This window comes from Mirounga angustirostris, unplaced genomic scaffold (genome assembly GCF_029215605.1).
Source record: "Mirounga angustirostris isolate CCGP_5_RB_7025 unplaced genomic scaffold, mMirAng1.0.hap1 SCAF_6, whole genome shotgun sequence".
Lineage (NCBI taxonomy): Eukaryota > Metazoa > Chordata > Mammalia > Carnivora > Phocidae > Mirounga > Mirounga angustirostris.
In genome coordinates this window covers 102952215-102972036 of record NW_026991714.1, presented here as the reverse complement: position 1 = coordinate 102972036, position 19822 = coordinate 102952215, and the positions used below count along the sequence as shown (strand labels likewise).

The window sequence follows — 19822 nt, the reverse complement described above, 5'->3', positions numbered from 1 at the left end:
CCACATGCCTCTCTTCCTGCCCTGACCGTCCCCGCTGGTGCAGGCGGCCGGCCCCTTACCCCAGTATCTCCCTCCTTCTCTCCTGACAGTTTTGTCACCTCTCCTCAGGTGCTCCCTCTTCGTCCTAATATCTCCGTTTCATGCCTGCAGTACTCCATTCATTCTACAAATAATTATTGAGCACCTACTATACTCCAGGCTTTGTGCTATGTGTTAAGGATACAAGGAGAAAGATCAGGTACCCTGTCTTCAAGGAGTGCAGTCTCTCTAGGAGGATGGTGAGGGGTGGAGAGGCAGAGAGACTGGACTCGGGGGTGGGAAGGCGGAAATCAGACTGCCCTTTGGAATCAGACCTCTAGCTAGAAAATGGAAGAGTTTCTACCTGCCAGTCCCTCAGCCCCTCCCTCCAAATACCACAGCTCCTCACATTATCTACTCCCACAACTCATCTGAAATTCTGAACTCAGCTCATCCCCAGCACCACCTCAGACCCTGTTCCAAACACTTCAGCTCTTCACACCAAAGTTTTCAGCCCTCGCCCTGAATGTCCTCAGCCTCTCACTCCAAAATCTCATCCCCAATGCCCAATCCTTCAGAGCTCAATCCCTCACTTTAAATTCCTCAGCTCCTCTTTTAAGAAATACTGGTTAAATCTGTGGTTCCTAATCCTTTTTTCAGCTCTTAGACACGGCAGGGATGGGAAAACACTCCTGCTAAGGACAATGACTGTTGGGAGTAGTTACTGAGGATGGGCATATCAACTATTCCGTGCATGGTTGTGATCTGATGTGTTTTCCAGGGGAGAGAGAGGCACCCCTCACCAGACCCCCTAGTTTAGAAATTGTTTATTTAAATGTTTTCATTTAAATGTGTCTGCCTGGCTCCGTTGGAAGAGCATGCGACTCTTGATCTCAGGGTCATGAGTTCGAGCTTCACAATGGGTGTAGCAATTACTTAAACAAATAAAACTTCAGAAAGAAACTTAAGTGTTTTCATTTGTCTTTCTCACTCTTTTTTTTTTTTTTTTAAGATTTTATTTATTTATTTGAGAGAGAGAAAGAGATGCAGCATGGGCAGAGGGAGAGGGAGAAGCAGACTTCCCACTGAGCAGAGAGCCTGACAAGGGGCTCGATCCCAGGACCCTGAAATCATGACCTGAGCCCAAGGCAGATGCTCAACCTACTGAGCCACCCAGGCGTCCCTTTCTCACTCTTTCTTATCCCCATTATCATATCTTGTCACTAGTTTCAAATACCTCATCACTAATAATTTGCTCAGAGTCCTTGGAGAGAGGCCATGACCTCATCACCACTAATTCTCCAAAATTAGCCAGAGAATCTTAGAGTTGGAGGGGATTTCAGAAGTCACTGGTCCAGGGAGTTTCAAACTTTTTTTTTTTTTTTTTTTAGATTTTATTTATTTGACAGAGCACAAGCAGAGGGAGAGAGAGGGAAAAGCAGGCTCCCTGCTGAGCAAGGAGCCCGATGTGGGACTCATCCCAGGACCCTGGGATCATGAACCAGGCCGAAGGCAGCCGCTTAACCGACTGAGCCACCCAGACGTCCCTTTTTTTTTTTTTTTTTCTTTTTTAAGATTTAAGTTTCAAACTTCTTTCGGGGACTTTTTTTAGCCAAGGATTCTTCTTCAACAAAATCTTAAGCAGAACCCCAATATATATGTTGAGCAGCTGCCGAGGCATGACCATGTAACCTGTAGGTTTCTGTGGAATATGGATCGAAAACCCCTTATGGGCACAAGACTAAATTGTCTCCAAATTTATTTTACAACATCCCCCAACAAGCAGATTAACTATTCTTTGTCTCCAAGAGCATCATCCCCCTTGCATTTGAACACCCCACTTTCAATTGCCCCATTTTCCTCAAGTCTGAAGAATAAGTACCTTTACACTCTAAAACTGCATTCCAAAATTAGGAGGGGAAGCTTCTCGCATTCAGGGGGGCAAGTCCCATGGTGTAATTTTTGGAGACTTCAAAGAGAAAGATCGGAAGAATGACAGAGGGTCCCACCCAGTGGAGCACCTCTGGTGATTACTGGGGCATCGATTTCCTGTGTAATCCCCTGCTCCCCGTGCTGTGGGCAGGGCCTGAGTGCTGGTGCTACCCAGGGGACTGGCTGCAACCAGAACAGTGCAGCTCGAGGACCCCAGGAAGTTGCCATAGATACTGATGCGCAGGGAGCTGGTGAACTCGTTATTATTTATATGTATCTTCCCTCTAATTGCTGTGGGGCAGCTGGAGGTTGTGTGGGTGCTACAGCAGTGGGGATCAGGAGGGTGTGTACGAGGGTGTGTATTTGTGTGTGCACACAAAGGGGTCTATAGCCTCCAAATTGCCACTCTGGCCACGTCAGAGTCTGACCTGTTGACAGAAGTAGTGAGAGAGGGAGAAGCGAGGTAGACATAGAAAGGAAAAAGAATGGGGTGCCTGGGTGGCTCAGTTGGTTAAGCGTCTGCCTTCGGCTCAGATCATGATCCCAGGGTCCTGGGATCAAGTCTCACATCGGGCTCCCTGCTGGGCAGGAAGCCTGCTTCTCTCTCGCCCACTCCCCCTGCTTGTGTTCCCTCTCTCGCTGTGTCTCTCTCTGTCAAATAAATAAATAAAATCTTAAAAAAAAAAAAAAAAGAAAGAAAGGAAAAAGGAGAGATTGATTTGAGTTTTGTTTTCATTGTGATGTCTAATTTTCCACTTTATTTGGACCTTTCTCAAAATGAAAGGCAGTGCCCAGCACATAGTAGGGAGGCGATAAACATTTGTTGAAAGGCAGTTAGTCCCACTTACCCAGCAGTGTGAGTCATCCCCCAGGCTTCCCCCCACTATTTTTCTCATCACTCTTCCTTTTACCCAGAGACTCCGTGCAAAGTGCTTTATATGGGTACCCTCCAAAACCCAGCATAGAACGCTCACCCTCAGTGGGGAAGATAGCCCCTCTCGCAGTGGGTACCTGGGAGCTGTAGTCCTGATTTTACATTTTTTCCTGGGATACCCCTCCTGGGGACTTCACAGCAGCCCTAGCTTGTTCTGATCTCCTTCCATCTTCTTCAAGCCACCTTACATTAATGAATATCAAGTTTCAGCATGAGGAGGTCGGGAACCCAGTTGTCCTGAGGGCTTGGGAAGGGCACGTTGATGATTAATATGCAGCCCCTATTTCTGGAGTGCAGACTAGCCATCACTTCTGCCTTTAAGGTGGATGACAGGAACTCGGGACTCACTGTCATCCCCACGTATAATCTCATTGCCTTGCCCCACGCTGGGACTCAGAACGGGGCTCTCACCCCAGTGCTTTGAGATAGGAAGTGGCCTTACTCCCCAGCGCCTACTTCCTGTTGCCCTGGGGAGGGGTGGGGCATGGTGTTCTGTCACCTCAGCCCTTTCCTCTGGTCCTTGCTGCCCTCCTCCCAGGCAATCTCTTAAAGCTTTTCTTCTCCCATTCCCTTAATCGCCCCCACCGGGCAGTCTGGTTTTCCCCAGCTCCCAGGGCTGTTGGGTGAGGAAAGTAAGGGAGCCTTCCTTGGGAGCTTTGCTCCACCCACCCCCTCAGGGAGGCAGCCTGGGAGGCTGGGACGCCTCTCAGCTGCCTTCTCGGTGAGCCAGCCTGCTGACAATGGAGGCCTGACGCCCAGTGGGTGTCCTGCTGTAATCCAGACTGAGCTGCAGCAGTTGGCCCAACCCTGTCCTGCCCAGTTGGGGCTGGCCCCTGACTTGGGGTACAGCTGCCTGGACAGGGAAGGTTGGGAACCCGCCCAGCTTGTTTCTCCTCCACGGAGACAGTTGTGTGCCTCAGTTCTACTGCCCTCTGACAGTGGCTACAGGGGAAGGGATGGTAACTCCCCCTGCGGGGGCCCCAAGTAGTCCCTTCATTCCACAAATGTTTACTGAGGGACTGGGGCTAAGCATACAATGGTGAACAGAGGAGGCAGAGGCCCTGCGCTACTGGAGCCTACAACTTAGTGGGAAGGCAAATATTAAACGAATAATAATAGCTACCTCTGTTCTAATTAGGTGCCTGGAGCTATTCAAAGTGCTTTAAGCGATTTCGCCCATTTAATACTCACAACCCTGTGAGGTAGATACTATTATTCTTCTCAGTTTTCAGATAAACTATTGAAGCACAGAAAGATTAAGTGACTTGCCCAACATCACACAGCTGGTCAGTGAGTTGCCCAGAAATCCAAGCAGGCAGTCTGACATCAGAATTCACTCTTTAGACAACCACATTCTAGCTCTTCTGCCTCTCGTAGCAGTAAACTGAATATATCATGACAAAATGTGATGAGTGCTATAAAATAAAAATACAGGGTGCCCTGCAAAAAAAATGGGGATATTTTTTCTCCTTCCTTCCACTTGCTCTCCTAGCCCACAACCGCACAAAACCTTTCTAATCGTTCCCACCTCATCATCCCTTTCGTTCCTGGCCTGAGAGAGAACATTCTCTTATCGCCAGGGTTGGAGTGCAGGAAGGCAGAGTTCCACCTGCATCCTTGGCCCTGGCCTGGTCTCCCTGAACAAACCATGCCTGAAGGGTTTTATCTAATAATGGCCCTGATGCTTACACAAGTCTAGACTGTCCGCTTCCAGAGGGAAGGCTGTTGAGAGAACTGGCTCTGCACAGGCTGGGGGCGCCTCCCGCGTGTGCAGTCTGACAGCGGACTTTTTGACCTTGGCCCTCTCTCCACATCGTGTGAGCCGGGGGCTAAGGACGACTAGAAAACTCGGTGGTGCAGACCCCAACACACTCCCAACACACACACATAGCACGCACATTCCGAGCCCTTGCAGGGTCCACCCTGGGACAAACCCACAGGTCTTGAGGCTTTCAGCTCCCTTCTGGTGGCCGGAGGCTGGGACCCCACCCCCGCCCCCTGCTACCCCGAGCGCGCGGCCCAGCCCAGGCGGCTCCCGGGGCGGGGCGGGGCCGACAGCAGAAGGCCCCTCCCCGGGGGCGGTCCGGGGGCCGGGCGGGGGGCCGGCGGGGCTGGGGGCGGGGCAGGCGGGCGGGCGCGGGGGTGTCCCTCCCTCCCTCGCTCTCCCCGGTAAAGTCTCGCGGTGCTGCCGGGCTCAGCCCCGTCTCCTCCTCTTGCTCCCTCGGCCGGGCGGCGGTGACTGTGCACCGACGTCGGCGCGGGCTGCACCGCCGCGTCCGCCCGCCCGCCAGCATGGCCACCACAGCCACCTGCACCCGCTTCACCGACGACTATCAGCTCTTCGAGGAGCTCGGCAAGTACGACCCGCCCGCCTCCCGCCGCGGCCCCCCACCCTGTCCCCGCCGCCCGGGCGCTATGCGGCTCCTCGCCCCGCCCCCCCGGCCCTGCACCGGCCGCTGCAGCGCCCCCTCGGCCCGCCCCACCCCCAGCCTTTCCCGCCCGCCGCCTCCGGGGCCCCCTCGCCCCCAGCTCCGTGCCCCGCAGCCCCCTCCGTGCCCTGCAGCAGCTGCCCGGGCTGCTGCACACCGCGCTGCCGCGGGGACTGCAGCCCCCGGACCGCTCCTGGGCGCCCTCCAGCCCCGCCCCTCCCTCACCCTTCAGGCGCCCCCCATTCTGACCCCGCCTGCTCGCCGCGCCCCCTCCTCACCCTGCTCGGGAGCTCACTCAGCACTCTGTCCCATGTCCCACGCTCCTGGCACTCTGGACCCTCCCTGGCCCTGCAGCTCCAACCCCGCTGCGGTGCCCGAGTGTGGGGGGATGTTTGGTGCCCGGCCCCGCCCCCCGCTAGTGATGCTTTCAGGATCCCAGCCCCGCTGCTGGGCAGTGCTGCAGCACCCCCTTGTCCCCTCCCCCTATCCCTGCAGTGGTCCCGGGAGCCGCGCGCCGCAGCCGCAGCATCCCCCTCCCCTCTGCACTGAGCTGGCCGCTGCAGCAGCCCCGGCCCCCCCACCCCCACCCGCGGCGCCGAGCCCGGCCACTGCAGCCCCCGCCCTGCCCGCCCCCCTAGACGTTTCCAGAGCTAGAGAGTGCGAGCTCCCATTTGGGGGGAAAGTAGTGGAAAAAATCATGGGGTAGGGGAGCTGTTGGTGTCTGAGACCTACAACTGGATCCTCTGTTTCCCTGCTGTCAGTTGAGCCAGGGATGCAGTGGGATGAAGCCGGTCGTGGGGGGTTTGAGCCTCACTTTCCTCACCTACCCCGGTGATTGAGGGAGATCTCCCTCTCGGAGTCATACCGTCTTCCTAATCTCTCCTTCCCCTGCCCTCAACTATTTCTGCTGAGAGAAGGGCAGGGTCTCTTGGTTCTCTTGGCCGGACTGCGGGGCTGTCCGGGAGATGCAGCAGGTGTGTGTTTTAAGCATTGCCCACCAGCTCTTGATGTACAGCCTGAGGTTGGGGCTGTTGCTTTGTCCAGCAAAGTAGATGTGGGGGGTGGGATGGGGTGGTCCTTCACCCACATCCGTTCAGTGTCATGCAGTGGCCACATCCTTCTGCCCCAGGTTAGAAGGTGATGGTCACTACGTTGGTGTGTATGATTTTGACTAAAGGGCTGGTGACGGGAGCATCGCTGTTCTCAGACCTGAAGCATGTCTGTGTCACTGCTCTGCTCCGCGTCCCAGTTCTTTCCCCCTTCTCCCTCCAGGGGTGCTTTCTCTGTGGTCCGCAGGTGTGTGAAGAAAACCTCCACGCAAGAGTACGCAGCAAAAATCATCAACACCAAGAAGTTATCTGCCCGGGGTGAGTGTTCCCCCATCTTGGCCTCTCCCTAGGCTGCCTCCAAGGGCTATAGCTTCTGAAGATGCTCCAGGAATTGAGAGTTGTGTATTTTAGCCCCTGCAGAAGAATTGGAATTTCAGGGTTGGTTGACTTGGAAGCCAGGCAAGGAGTTGCATGGGGAACCAGAAGTGCTCAGGTAGAAAAGAATGAAAAAGATGTAAGACATGTAGGTAGCTACAGGGAGGAGTGGTGCCTGAAGGCTCAAGGGAGTTTGGTTTTTAAGGGAGGCAGCGACATGGGGAGTGATGGGGGCATGGAACGGAGAGCTCTTAATTTGGAGTCTCTGTGTTGCGGACAGTGGGCAGCCGCTCCAGGCCTGTCTTGGTCCCTGTGCCCCAGTGGTGACTTAGGATGGAAATGCAGTAAGTGAACAGCTCTGACAAATCCAGCCTCCCCCTGCCCACCAGGCGGCAGAACAGACTCCCAAGGGAAGGGAATCTGTAAACATCAGGGGAGGCTGCTGCTGGCGAGGGCTTCTCGGGAACAGATCCTGCCAGATGAACTTGATTGCTTTTTTGATCAAATTACAAAGTTGGTGGTGCAGCAGCAGATGCAGCCTGTCCTGGGTGGAGGGTGATGCCTCATGGTCTGGAAATCTCAGTGGCCTGGTCTGGGTGGGAGCAGTATTGCCTCCAGGTCCGAGGATTGAGAAGGCCCAGGCCTTGGAGCCTGATTTGTGAGATCCTCCCAAGTACCTGGGGCCAGGAGGGTGAGGCCCTGTCTTTGTCTTTCACACCTTGAACCTACACTCCCTGAACCTTGTATTGGGTGCTTGCCAAACTCACCTCATCTGATAGGTATAGACCCAGCAGTCTGTGCAGTGCTCTGTGAATAGGTCTGGTGAGTACAGAGGTATGGGGATGGGTCGTCATTGAGGGCTGTGGGGTGCAGCAGGGGACAAAGGTTTTTAGACCCAGAGAAAGGAGTTAGTATGGGGCAATAGGATGCCCACACATATATTAGGAGCCAGGACTGATGCCCTGGGGAAGGTGAGGGCTGTGGCTAATAGCGACCCAGGCGACGCCAGGGTGAGAGCTATAGTTGATGTCCCTAAGCATCAGAGAAGCTATTAAATTCCACGGAGATGACAGTGGGCTCCTGTCATGTGTCCAGTTGTTCTGGGACCTATTTAGCAAGGCTGTGTCTGCCTCCTGGCTGGGAGGGCTTCTCTTCATCCCCACAAATAGGGCTTGTCTTTCTGTCTCCCTCCCAGCCTCCATCTTTTGCGGTTCCTCTACATTGGCTATAAAGTTGACTTATTTGTTTGTTTTCTTTCTCTCTGGGTACCTTGAGTCGGAGGCGACGGTTGCCATAGAGATATGTGGGCAGTCAGATGCCCTCCTCCCCTGGGGTAGGGGGATGACACAGTGGGCTGGGCTCCTTGGCAGACATCCTGTGGCCAAGGGTGCAGGGCTCAGGCGGGGATGGCAGCTCAAGAGTGGATACCTCCCTGTGCCCACACAGCAGAGCCCTGGTGCATCAGGAATGGGGCTGGTGTCTGGTGTCTCCAGTTAATGATGCAATGCTTCGTGTTCCTCATCTCACCAGTGTCCTCTGACCCAGGGGTGAGGGAGGGAGGGACGCTGGGAGCCACACTCTGAGATGTGAGGATTGCTGTCGTGGTGACTTTGTGAAGCTGCCTGCCTTCAGCTGTCATTCTCTCCTCCTTCCCTACCCACCTGAACTTCCCTGACCTGTGTCATCATGTCCTATCCCCTTCCTCACCTCCTTTAAACCTTGCCTTGTCTTTTCCAACTGACATCTTTCTTTCCCTGCCCAAATTGGATGAGGTTTGATTTCTCTTTGATTTTTTTTTTTTTTTTTTTGTCCCTCAAGGAAAGGATTCTTGTGTAAGATCATATGCTTCAGACATCAACTCCCCCTCTTTCGAGATGGTTATGCCAAGACTGGGGCTCTGTTGTGTGGCTTGCATACCAGGTTAACTTAGGGACAGAGGCTTGGTCCTGGCTGACGGGCACAGATGCCAACAGAGGGGTCAGGAATCTGTCAGTGCCAGTATGGTTCGGAGGTGGGAGAGTGGGAGGGTGTTGTCTTGGAGATGGAGGGACCAAGCTGGGGGCTGTGCCGTAGGTGTGGGCACAGGGGATGTGAGCTCCTGGAGAGTTGGGCCAGGGTGCCCACTAGGCTGGTGCCCATGGGGTTAGGGAGTGAAGGCCCGTGGCTACCCTGCAGCCTCTCAGTTTACGCTGTATATTTTATAAAGGTGCAGCAGCTGGGGCTGGGTTTCACTCTTCGCTGTCTGTCTGTCTAGGGCTCCGCAGGTGTTGGATTTCTGTGTCCAGGAATGTGGTGGGCCCACCAGAGTCATCCATGAGGGTCTGAAGGGGCTTGCCTTGTTTGCTGAGTTTCTCTGCCTGTGTTCTTTCTTGTTTGTGATTTTCCGTGCTGCGAATCAAAAGGAAAGAAAAGAGTATCAAGCTGCTTCTCCCGGGCATCTGCAGTGAAGTGCTCAGGAGGCATGGGGAGAGATCACCTGGTCTTACGGGGGGATTGAATCTGGGTGGGAATCCTTTTGCTCTGTTGTTTCTTGTCATTGTGGCCTCAGAGGCCCACGTTCGTAGCTGTGTTAAAGGTAGGGAGTTCGTGTGGCTGTGCGTTGAGCACCGTCTTTGTCTGCAGGCCTGTCTACATAAAGTCACTGAAAGTCATATAACGTCACTCCCTCTGCTTGGAACAGTCATAGGTGTGGAGTTGGGGCTCTTAAGGGAGCCCGTGGTTCCAAGCTTAGCCTCCACTAGGCTGAAGGAGGCATTTAAAATAGGCTTGGATGCAGGAGCTAGTGGGCCAGGTGATGGCAATGATAAGTCGTTATTTTAAGATTTAAGAGCACCCCCCCAAGGAGCCTGAGCCCTTATGTCTTTTTTTATTTTTAAATCTTCAGATTCCCTTCTTATCTTTATTCATATGCATATAGATTTTCACCTCGTGGAGCATAACATTTTATATCCTGCTCTCTTGCTTACATCCAAAGCGTTTCCCCATATTGCTATAGTTGAAGGGCAAATGGTCCTTTATTCTTCCGTAGTTTAGGATTTATCCTTGGAACAGTTGGCCTCATAAGGAACCTCTGTATTTGGCCCATTTATCTGGATTCCAATTGCTTTTACTACATGGACACTTGGCCTTACTAAGAGATGCTACCAGAAACAATATTTTGAAATCTGTTACAGCACTTGCTATTTATGTATTAATCTGTGTACCCCATGTGAAGAAGTTTCTGTTGAGGCTAAATGTAAGCAAAAGCTTTCCTCTTCCTGAGGACCTGGGAGGTAAAGGGTGGGGACTATATCTATTTCTTTACCTCTGTGTGGGCAGGGCCCAGCAAAGTGCCTGACACGTACCTAGCCTATACATGTCGAACGAATGGATTCAGAGGACTACATAACCAGTCATGGTTGCTTCCTGGCTTTGGCTCTCAGGAAACTCAGAGCCGAGTTGTAGGAACCCTCATACCCTGGTGCTGGCTTGGGTTCCCCCTTTCTGATCCATGGAGCCAGGCTGCAGGCCTGACATGGCTGTTGGAGAGGACACATGAGGTTAAAGACCTGTGCTTGGGGCATATATAGCAGGTGGGAGATGTAGGAACACAGTGTAGCTTATGATTCTTTCTTCCCTTATAGGGCAATGTTGGGACTTCCTCTCAGCAGCGATTTTCAATTTTAGTGTGCATAAGGATCACCTGAGTATGGTTAAAAAACACAGATTCCTGGGCTTTATCCACAGGAGGTCTGGCATTGGGCCCCAGAATCTATACTTTAAACAAGTATAGTGAATTTATGGGCCCTAGTGGATTTCATGCAGGTGGTCCCCCAGCCACGGTTTAAGAAACGCCATCTAAAATCAGCAAACGCACCAGCGGTAGCTCTTGTCATGTTCTCTGAGATTTCCCAGACAAACCTTGGCCCAGCCTTCTCCAGGTGGCATCTCTGCTGGTATGTGGCCATCTGTACCCATGGGCTTTTCTGTGATTAGGGGCCTCCTCTGACCCCCCAGACTGGGGTGTCGGCCTGTGTCCAAGGCTGTGGCGGAGCTGAGTGCCTGAGGTTGTGGCATGTTGGCCACCAGAAGGGCAAAGGCTGTCCCTTTCTGGGTCCAGCTGGCCCTGGGGACTGAAATCAGATCCCCCTGGGTGGTGCCAGCTGTAAGTCCCCACCCCCTTAGTGTTGGCCTGAGTGGCCCCCATGACATTTGTGTACCCTGTGGTATCTCCAAGTAAGACTTTGCTGTTAAGGATCTGGGTGAAGCACGGTGGGGGCAGGGAGGGGAGGGTGAAGCAGCAGTGCAGGGCTGGGGCTGGGGGTGCAGGGGGGTGGGTGGGGGGGAGGAAGAGCGATCTATGCGGCGCTGGAACGCCGGGACTCTGCTACTTGAGGAAGCATTTAAGGAGGTCGTATACAAAACCGTGCTTTCCTCCTGAGGATAACAGGCCAGTCAGTTTCTGTTGACAGAGAAATGGGCATCCTGTATATAAATGACTGAGCTTCCACTGACCTGTTCCCCTAAGTGGATGAGAAAGCAGCCTGGAGGTCCCTTCTCTGTGCCAAAGGCTTATGCTGGGCCTGTCTTGTCATACAGTCACGCTGTGAGCTATGTGACTTAGTTCGTACAACACTGGCCCGTCACCCTGCCATCCCACCCACCTTCCCAGATTGACTTTGGGTTCTGGCCTCATGGGGTGGGGATGGAGTTTGGAAGGTGGCCCCATCCTTGCTCTCTCCCTGCTGCTTGCCCTGGTCTCTTGTCAGAAGTTGTGCTCCAAGCTTCAGGGCTATGCTGAGAGCCTAGAGGAGAGTGGCTGACCCCGTTCTCTGCTGAGGCTAGAGACAGGCAAGGGGAGGAGTGGGTATGACAGGCTCCTGCCCCCAGCTCTGTGCTTGCTCTCTGGACAGCCTTGGCAGGCCGACAGGGGCCTGATCCCATGGGTGCCAAAAGGGTGATGACAGGAAGGGATGGGCACTTTGCACCTCTTGAGTGCCTCTTGGCAGAGGCCTTTTGTTATCTGCCCATGGCCAGAAAGATCTGCCCCAGGGCCAGTGGGGAAACCAAGGCACAAAAGGTTGGTTGGTTTATTTTTGAGCTGTAGGTATGCCAGTGATTTTGCCAGTGCTCAGACCCCAGCATCCTCAAGCAGTATGGTCTTCACCTACCCTGTGGCTCCTCCCTTGAAAACACAGATTCTGGGCATTTTGTTCCTGTGATACGTGCTGATATCCACACCTCCATCTAGGCCCAGAGCTCTAAGCCTGGTGGAGCAAATCCCTCTGTTTTGCTGGCCGAGGCCTCGCTCTCATCTGTACCACCTCTCTGGGTACAGACCCCTCTGTGGTGGGGATATTTCCAGCCACCCCCCCACCCAGCACCGTCTCTACTTCCTGGGTCCTATCAGCAGCAGCTTCCCATCTGCTCCCCTCTTTTCTCCTCTCTCTCTTTCCCCTCCCCCCAGCTTGCTGCTGCCCTGGGAGGAGCTATTTTTAGGGGCTGCTTCCTGGGATGTTTTACTTGGGGCTGGTTACCATGAAGGAAATGTCACCAAAACAGTGGGTAAAGGCTGTAGGCACCCAGATCCCTGCCGGGGGCATGGAGAACTCAGCGGCTGACCCGGTTCTGGCCCAGAGAGAATCCAGAGTGTCCAGAGGCTGAGCCCTGCCTTCTTGGAACTTGCAAGTGACCCCATGGGGATTTTCTCCATCTAAGCTGGCTTGGGAGACTTTGGTTATGGGGCACTTGTTAGTGCCTCTCCCCTCTCCCTCCTTAGTTAAAGCTTCTCTTAGGACACAGAGGCCACAGTGGGGCTTGGGTCTTTGTGTCATCTGGTGAGAGCTGCTTGAGTGAGGACTGAAGAGAAAAGGAGGGTGCCAGATTCGGACAGAGCCTGGGGGGTTGACGTGAGCACGTTTCGGGCCCCATCCCACTGTACTCACAGCACGCGGCTGGTCCCGGGTGTGTGAGTGTGAAGGAATTCCAAGCCGAGACCCCTGCGCAGGCATGGTGGGTGGACTTTGCTCTTAATTGGAGATTCTTTGCACCTTTGGAGTGAGATTCAAAGAGGAAGGGATGTGGCATCGCAGTGTCAGGATGAGGTCAATGGGATTGTGGCCTGGGATTCCCACTGGTCAGTGCCCAAGCCCAGGGGCTGTTTATAAGCAGCTGGAAATGTGGATTATGACACCAAATCCCTATGGTGCCCTTGTTCTTTCTCCTCAGAGTGAGGCCCCGGGGGCCAGACGGAGGCCTCTGCCGCTTGGGAAGGACGAGGAGGGCACTCAGGAGGGCAGCAAGAGGAGACGCTCCACTTGGAGCATCTGAAATTGGGCTGTAGGAATCTTCTCGTCATTCATGTCAGGACCACAGGCACCTTGAAATACCCTTTGGAAAGTCCAAGGTGTCATTGGGATTGGAACGTGGGGAGGGTCCTCATAGGCGGAGTAGGGCCGTGTGTGTTCTTTCCCATCACAGAGGGTGGTGTATTCAGGTGGCAGTAGAATCTTATGTGAAGCTAGTACTGGCATTTGTGGTTTTAGGGAAATGTCACTAAGTCAGTCATGTCCCTACAAGGCCGTGGAGGATCAGTGGCCAGCCTTCCCTGGCCCCTGGTCCTGTGGGGGGGAAGGCAAGTGCATTTGGAGTAGGCTTCTCGTTTGGTTTGAGGGGAGAGGTGGTCTAGGACCCTGCCTCCCCTTTGCCACGTGCTGTCTCCTCATTGCTTCCTCTTTTCTGCCTCCCTTGGCACTGACTACCTGGTCACTCCTTGCCGCTCTTCCTGTGATGGGTACTTGGCCTGGACCGAGGCTCGGAGTGCTTGGGCCGGAGGCAGGAGAGGCAAGGCCCCCACGGATGCTTGTTTCTGGGGCCTGGCTCTACGCTGGGTGGGCTGTTAGGGAAGGCCCGAGCAGGTCCCTGATAACGGCCACTTCTGCTTTCTGCTCCTGTTGCTACCTCTGCTGCTGTGGGGGAGAACCTCGCAGAGAGATGTGGTCAGAGCTGGGCTGAAGGTCGGCCGGGGCGGGTCTGTCCATGGCAGCAGTACGCAGGCAGGCAGGAAGTGGCCCGGTGCAGAAGCGGGAAGTGGCTGTCGTCAAACAGGAAGGGGGGGCTGGGCCACGGGAGGGGGCGGGAAGTAGCCCAGTTGGAAGGTGGGTGGGAAGAGGGTCAGCCTCTGAAGGCCTCGGAACAGCGAGCCCAGGGGTCCATGGAAGGAGGGGTGTCTCGAGGGAGAAGGCCATCTTTGGGACAAAAGCACCAGCTGGTGTGTTACCACCTCCGGATGCCCAGGCGGCTCCCGTGGACTGAGTCAGTTCAGTGGCTTCACCCCTTTTGGGGTCGTGATGCTGTGCTTTAGCCGGGGCAGCCCTTGCCGTTGGGCAAGGTACTCCACAAGCCATATTTGTTCCTGAAATGCCACTGCTGCTGCTGGCATGGAGCCCTCTGCTTTTTTGCCCAGACAGGGCCCGGTCCCGGAGGGGACTCCAGGACGGGAGGTGTGGGGGGGACGGGGGCAGGAGACAACAGCAGGGAGCCTGGGGCGCTGGCCCACGGTGCACGGTGTAAGGACGCAGGGAGAGTATGGTAGGCAGAAACCCCATGGCTCATTGAGCAGAGCTTCTGGATGGCAGGACGCCACCGCCTCCAAGGGTGAGGCCGAGGAAGAGGGGGGACCCCGTAGGCAGTGGCGCGGCTAGGCTGTCCTGTCTCTGAGAAGCCCCGGTTGCTCTCCTTTCCCCAGGGCGGGCCCCACCCAAAGCAGCAGCTTTGGTACTTCCAGCCCAGAGGGGATACGTCCCCCTCAGGAGGGCTGTGGCCAAGTCAGAGGGCTCTGCTGGTGTGCTGTGGACTCTGGCCGGACTCTGGGTCCGACTCGCTCAGTGTCTTTGGATCAGGTTCTCCCTGTGTGCCAGGCGCTGTGCTGAGCATTTACCCAGTTACCGCATTTAATCTGCAGAGAGCCCTGCCTCCGTTTTCCCAGTGAGGAAACTTTTCCCCGGGATATGTGCCTGGCTCCTTTTGTCACCTCCTTCGGGTCCCAATCAAACGTCACTTCCTTGCTGAGTCTCTTCCATGACCGTCCTATTTAAATGTGTACTGTGCCTTTTCCCTGCTTTATTTTCCCACATTTTGCACTTGCCATGACATTTCCTGTGCCATCCCCTTCTTCTTGTCTGTCCCTCCCCCCCTCCCAGCCCAACTAGAATATCACCTCCACGAAGGCAGGGATTTTTGTCTGGTTTTGTTCACTGCTGTAGCCGTAGCGTTCAGAACAGTGCTTTTGAATGAATGAATGAGGCGCAGATGGATTTAATTACTCACCTGCCATAGCCGTGCTCGGACTCAACCCAGGGCTGTCTGACTCCAAAACTGTTGTGTTCATGGATGGAGTACACGCTAAGGATCAGCACAAAGACTAAGGAGCAGCCTGGGATTCAGAGAAGACATGGGGACTTGGCTCCTTGGAGACAGGGTTGAATTAAGTGGCTAACAAGGACCCTCTGGACGCTGGGCAGCTCCTTCGAGGAGCTGGAAGTCTGAATCTGTGTCTCTCCTCTCCCTGTTCTCAGTCACTGGTGAAGCCAGAGCACCCTTATTTTTAGTGCTGCTACTCTTGTGGGACTGTAACCATTAGCCAGTAAGAGACTTAAGGGAGGAGATAAACATTAATCTTCCAGGCCTTCCCCTCAGCAGCCACCTCCACATTGCAAGATGCTGTTCTCCTGCACCTGCCTGGGCAGCCAAGCCCAAGGGTTGTGGGTCAGAGGGTGGCGAGGTGAGTGGTCAGAGGGCGGAATCTTTGGGGCTGGCTAGCTTGGTACTTCCAGCCCAGTTCCAGGAGCTGGGAGGAAGGCGGGGTAGCCCTGGCATCTTCCCGGCCAGATCTGGAAGAAGCAAGCCCCCCTGCCACTGAGCAGGGCTAGCACTACTTCCTCAACTACCTCCAGGGTCTGCAGGTCCCTGGGACCGACGGATCCCAGGTGATGTGGGACTGTGGGGTCACCTGTGGTTCTCTGGCTGCATCCTGGTCAGTGCTAACGCCAAACTGAGGATGGAAAGAAGGACCTGACCCAGATCTTTGGGCAGCTGGGATGGATTAGCTGGGCAGCAGGAACTAATCTCTGTCTGTCCCCACCTCCTTCTTGCACAAAGCAGAGCTGTTGCTAAAGGGAAAGTTTAGGACAAAACGGGGGGTGATTGGTGAAACAACAAATGTGAATCGTTTTAGTCTATAATCCCTGTGTTATCTCAGACTACATTATTTTGGCAGGCCTGGGTTGGAATCCCAGTTCTTTCCCTTTCCTGCTGCAGGATCTCGGGCGAGTTATTTAACTTCTCTGGGCTTCAGTTTCATTATCTGTGAAGAGGTGACAGTGATAGCACCTCCCTGGTAGGATGGTTGTGGGGGTCATAGGGAGCTCTACAGAGGCTCTTTGCTGTTGAGCTAGAGGTGGGGTGGACAGAAGCCCCTACCAAAGGAGGCAGGAATTGCTTGGCAGGTGTGGATGTGAAGGCACCTGCCCAGACCTGGAGAAATGCCTCCCAAAGCCCGGAGTCTTTACTAGCTGTCCTCACTTTATCCTGTCATCATTGCATAGTGATGGAGAAAGGGCTCTAGGCCCAGACTGCCTGCATCCACTGCCTGGGACCTTGGGTGGGTTACTTCAACTTTTCAAGCCTCAGTTTCCTCATTTGTCATGTAGTGTTCATGACAAATGAAGTTCAAATGAACTGGAGTTCAAATGAACTGGAGTTCAAATGAACTGGACAAATGGCAAGGAGTTCATTAGATCCTTTACTTCACAGGGTCTCGGTGAGGGTGAAGGAAGATAACCCACGCCTCTGCCTGGCATATAGTGACTCCTCAGTAAATAATGGTTGTTACTACCATTGGTGTTATTGATAAACCAATACAAAGCCCCATCAAGGCAGGAACTCTAGGATAGGAAGCATCACTCAGAGAGGTCCCACCCTTTGAAGAGCTTGGGACCAAAAGATACTGGACATAATCTACGATGTGAAAATTCTAAGAAGTGCAGCAGAAGATGGGGGGATGCTCAGAGAGAGGAGAAGTCACATCTGCCAGGAAGAACAGGGAAGACTTTGTGAAGGAGGGGACTGTTGCAGCAGGTAGAGGGGGGAGGGCTGCTAGGCTGCCTTGCTTTGAGTGGTAGCATCCTCTCTTTCTACTTCCTGGAGCTCTGCCTTCCTGTGGAAGGAACCGACCAATGCAGCTTGCTTGTACCTGGGGACTCCTGGATTTGGGTCCTTTCACCAAAACAGAGTAACCCCAGTGCCTGAGTGCCAAGAGATGAGCGCTCACAGCAGGGTGTGGCCAGGAGGATCCTGGGGAGAAGCAAAATTACTGCAAAGTGGGCATGATAATAGTGCCAGCCTCATAGAGTGGTTATGAGAATAAATTAAAAGATGTTTGTACCTGGTGTAGAAGTAAGCTCTCGAGAAATGTTAGCTCTGCTTATCATTTTGTCAGATCATTATCATCTTCATCATCATCTTGGTTGTCAGCATCATTATGTTTCAGGGATACTGTGAAGACTAAATCAGAGAATATTTGCAAAATTCCTAGCACAGTACCTGGTCCTATAGTGGGTGTTCCATAAAACTTAGTTATCTCTATCAAGGAAGAGATTCTGGACGCCCTGGCCCAGTGAAATCCCTGCTGTAGTGAAAAGGGTACCAGAGTTGTAGTCGAAGACCTGGATTCAAGTCCTGACTCTGCCTCCCTAACTTGAGGGACTTTCCTAGGGCATTTCCTCATTTGAAAAAAGTCGTAATACCTGTCTCTAGGATTGCCGTGACTTGCTGCATTAATTCAGCAAATTAGTAAAAAGTGCATAGTTGGTGCCTAATAATTGAAGGACTATGAATAGCCACGTGGCCACAAATAGAACGGATGGCTGATGGTTTTTGTTTTCTCTCTTCTGCTTTTAGATCACCAGAAACTAGAACGTGAGGCCCGGATATGCCGACTTTTGAAACATCCAAACATTGGTAAGCACCTTCGCTCGGGGTAATTCTTGGGCATCTGGTAGAAGGTAGGGAGAACAGAGATCCACTGCTTTTGTGTCTGAAACCAGTTCTGTCCCTGGATCTTTGCCTGGTGTAATTTTTTTTTTTTTTTTTTTTTTTTTGTCCAAGTGGGATAGCAGGTGTGTCTTGCTCAGAACGCTGGGGCCTTCTGCTCTAGAGACCTGCGGGTCTCCATCCCCACATTGCCATTTCAGGGCCAGGATAGGAGGTCCTAGAACAGGTTTCAGACTCCCTTTCTTCCCCTTCTCCTTCCGTCTTTGGGCTGAGGTCCAGGGCCTGCAGCGTGTGAGGCTGCAGGCTAGTAGCCTGCCAGCATCCCTCACCAGGGGCCTTCCACAGCCGTCATAAAAGGGTCCGGATTTTGTTTCTGGACTTGAAAGAGTTTTGTTCCTGTTACGGTGTCGTGCGCACTCTGGGGGTTTCCATGGTGCTCCTGTTTGTATTCCCCAGAGCCAGGAAAGCGAGCTGCCCACCCACCTGGCTTCTCTGGAGAAGGGAAGGCAGGAGCCACTCTCATGGGGAAGGAGAAAAAATTAAGAGGATTTCTCCCTGCTCCCACCCTGACTTGGGGGACAAGAGCACATTGTTGGTTGTCCTAAAGCCTGAGGAGGTTTGCCTGCCACAACCCACTCCAGCTCAGTTTTACATTGTTCAGCTGAAATAGTCTTTGCCAGAAGCGTTGGCCCTGATTTGGTGCTTCTCGCAGAGGGGATAGAAACAGGGCTGGCTGCAGTATCTGAGCAGAAACCCCAGTCTTGACTTGAGGCAGAGCAGGGAGCATCTCCTAGGTTTTTCCCTGAAAGCCCTGAGTCATCACAAAGAAAAACACGTGTTCCTTGCTCCTCAGGCATGGCCTAAATATCAGGGCTCCCACAGTGCCCCGGAGGCTGCCTGCTCTGCTCTGTTGGCGGCCAGGGCTGGGAGGTGACTTGCTGAAGCCTGATGCTTCCTCTGGAGCTACCCAGCCTCTGGTCTGCCAGACCTTCGGCTGGAAAGCTTAACGTGAGCTCTTAACGTGGGAGAGCTGAGGTCGTACTCCAGCCCAAGGGGAGAGGAGTAGCTCTGAGCTAACCAGAACTCCAACCATGCAGGGCTTTACAGATCGCAATCAGCAGCTTGGATTACACCCGGAGCGGATTGACATAGCCAATGCTCAGCTCTGCTGGTGCGGTGTGTCCCACTGAGCCAACACCTCTCAGCTAATGGGTCCCAGGCTTAGAACTCCTGGAGCTCCCTGCGTGAGCTCCAAAGTCAGACGCTCACCTGCAAACAGCACAGTGGGGACCAACGTGTCACCTTGGGTAGGAGAGACAATGAGAGGAGCGCCAAGCAGCAGTCGCAAATTCGGGCGTGTTTTGTTTGGCCAGCTCAGTGGTCTAAAAATATTTTATTATTTGCCAGTATTTAAAAACAAGATTTTGCATTTGGGGGAACAAAAATTCTGTTTCCCAGTTTTGCGAATCAGACATTGGGGCTCTGCTGAGCCCTCAGTTGTATGCGGCCAGAATCAGCTAGGGCTGGGCAGTGGCTGCCCCCCAAAGTCTACTGGCCAACCGTCCTTTGCTGACTCCCTTGTTAACCTTATGTTTGCACTACCTACCTGGTCCCTGGAGGCTTTTGAGCTTGTGACCTCTAACCTAGAAGTTCCAGAACAGAAAGAAAAAGCATGTGGGTAACTAGAGTCATCCACAAGCACGGGAGCATTTTAATGTTCCAGTCCCAGGTCGCAGGATCTGAGGACGGCAACTTCCTTCCCTTATGCTACTCGTGACCAACTCGTAGAGTTGTTCTCATGCCAGGAGGAGCATAAAAGGTGGGGTGGGCGATGCAGGAGGCAGAACCACATCTGCATTGTCTGTAGCACAGACTTGATCGACCCTGGAAGGGTTGGGGTAAGATGAAGACAGTTGAGAAATGACCAGGAAAGACAAAAATGGGATTCTAGCTGAAAACAGTCATACCCTTCTTTTTATGCCTTTCTAGAAATTAAATATATACTTTTGACCTTTTAGACCTCACTTGGTTTGGTAGCTCTTTCCTTTTTAATC

General features: G+C 53.4%; 1 protein-coding gene across 29 annotated transcripts in view; it reads left to right on the top strand.

Moving 5' to 3' along the window:
• The first annotated feature begins 5046 nt into the window (after positions 1–5046).
• The window catches only part of CAMK2G (calcium/calmodulin dependent protein kinase II gamma), a 54679-nt gene continuing 39903 nt past the window's right edge, over positions 5047–19822 (top strand). For 5 of the 29 annotated variants that reach the window (XR_006791309.3, XM_045878114.3, XM_045878119.3 and 2 more), the window contains exons 1-3: positions 5050–5241; positions 6586–6680; positions 17676–17735. Coding sequence is in view for 27 of the 29 variants with exons in the window: in XM_045878114.3 (XP_045734070.1) it covers positions 5177–5241; positions 6586–6680; positions 17676–17735 (220 nt within the window). In the remaining 2 variants the exon portion in view is untranslated. Of the gene's footprint in view, positions 5242–6585; positions 6681–12943; positions 13123–17675; positions 17736–19822 lie in introns of those variants that run through there. The other 24 variants (XM_045878121.3, XM_045878132.3, XM_045878120.3 and 21 more) reach the window with 13 other exon arrangements.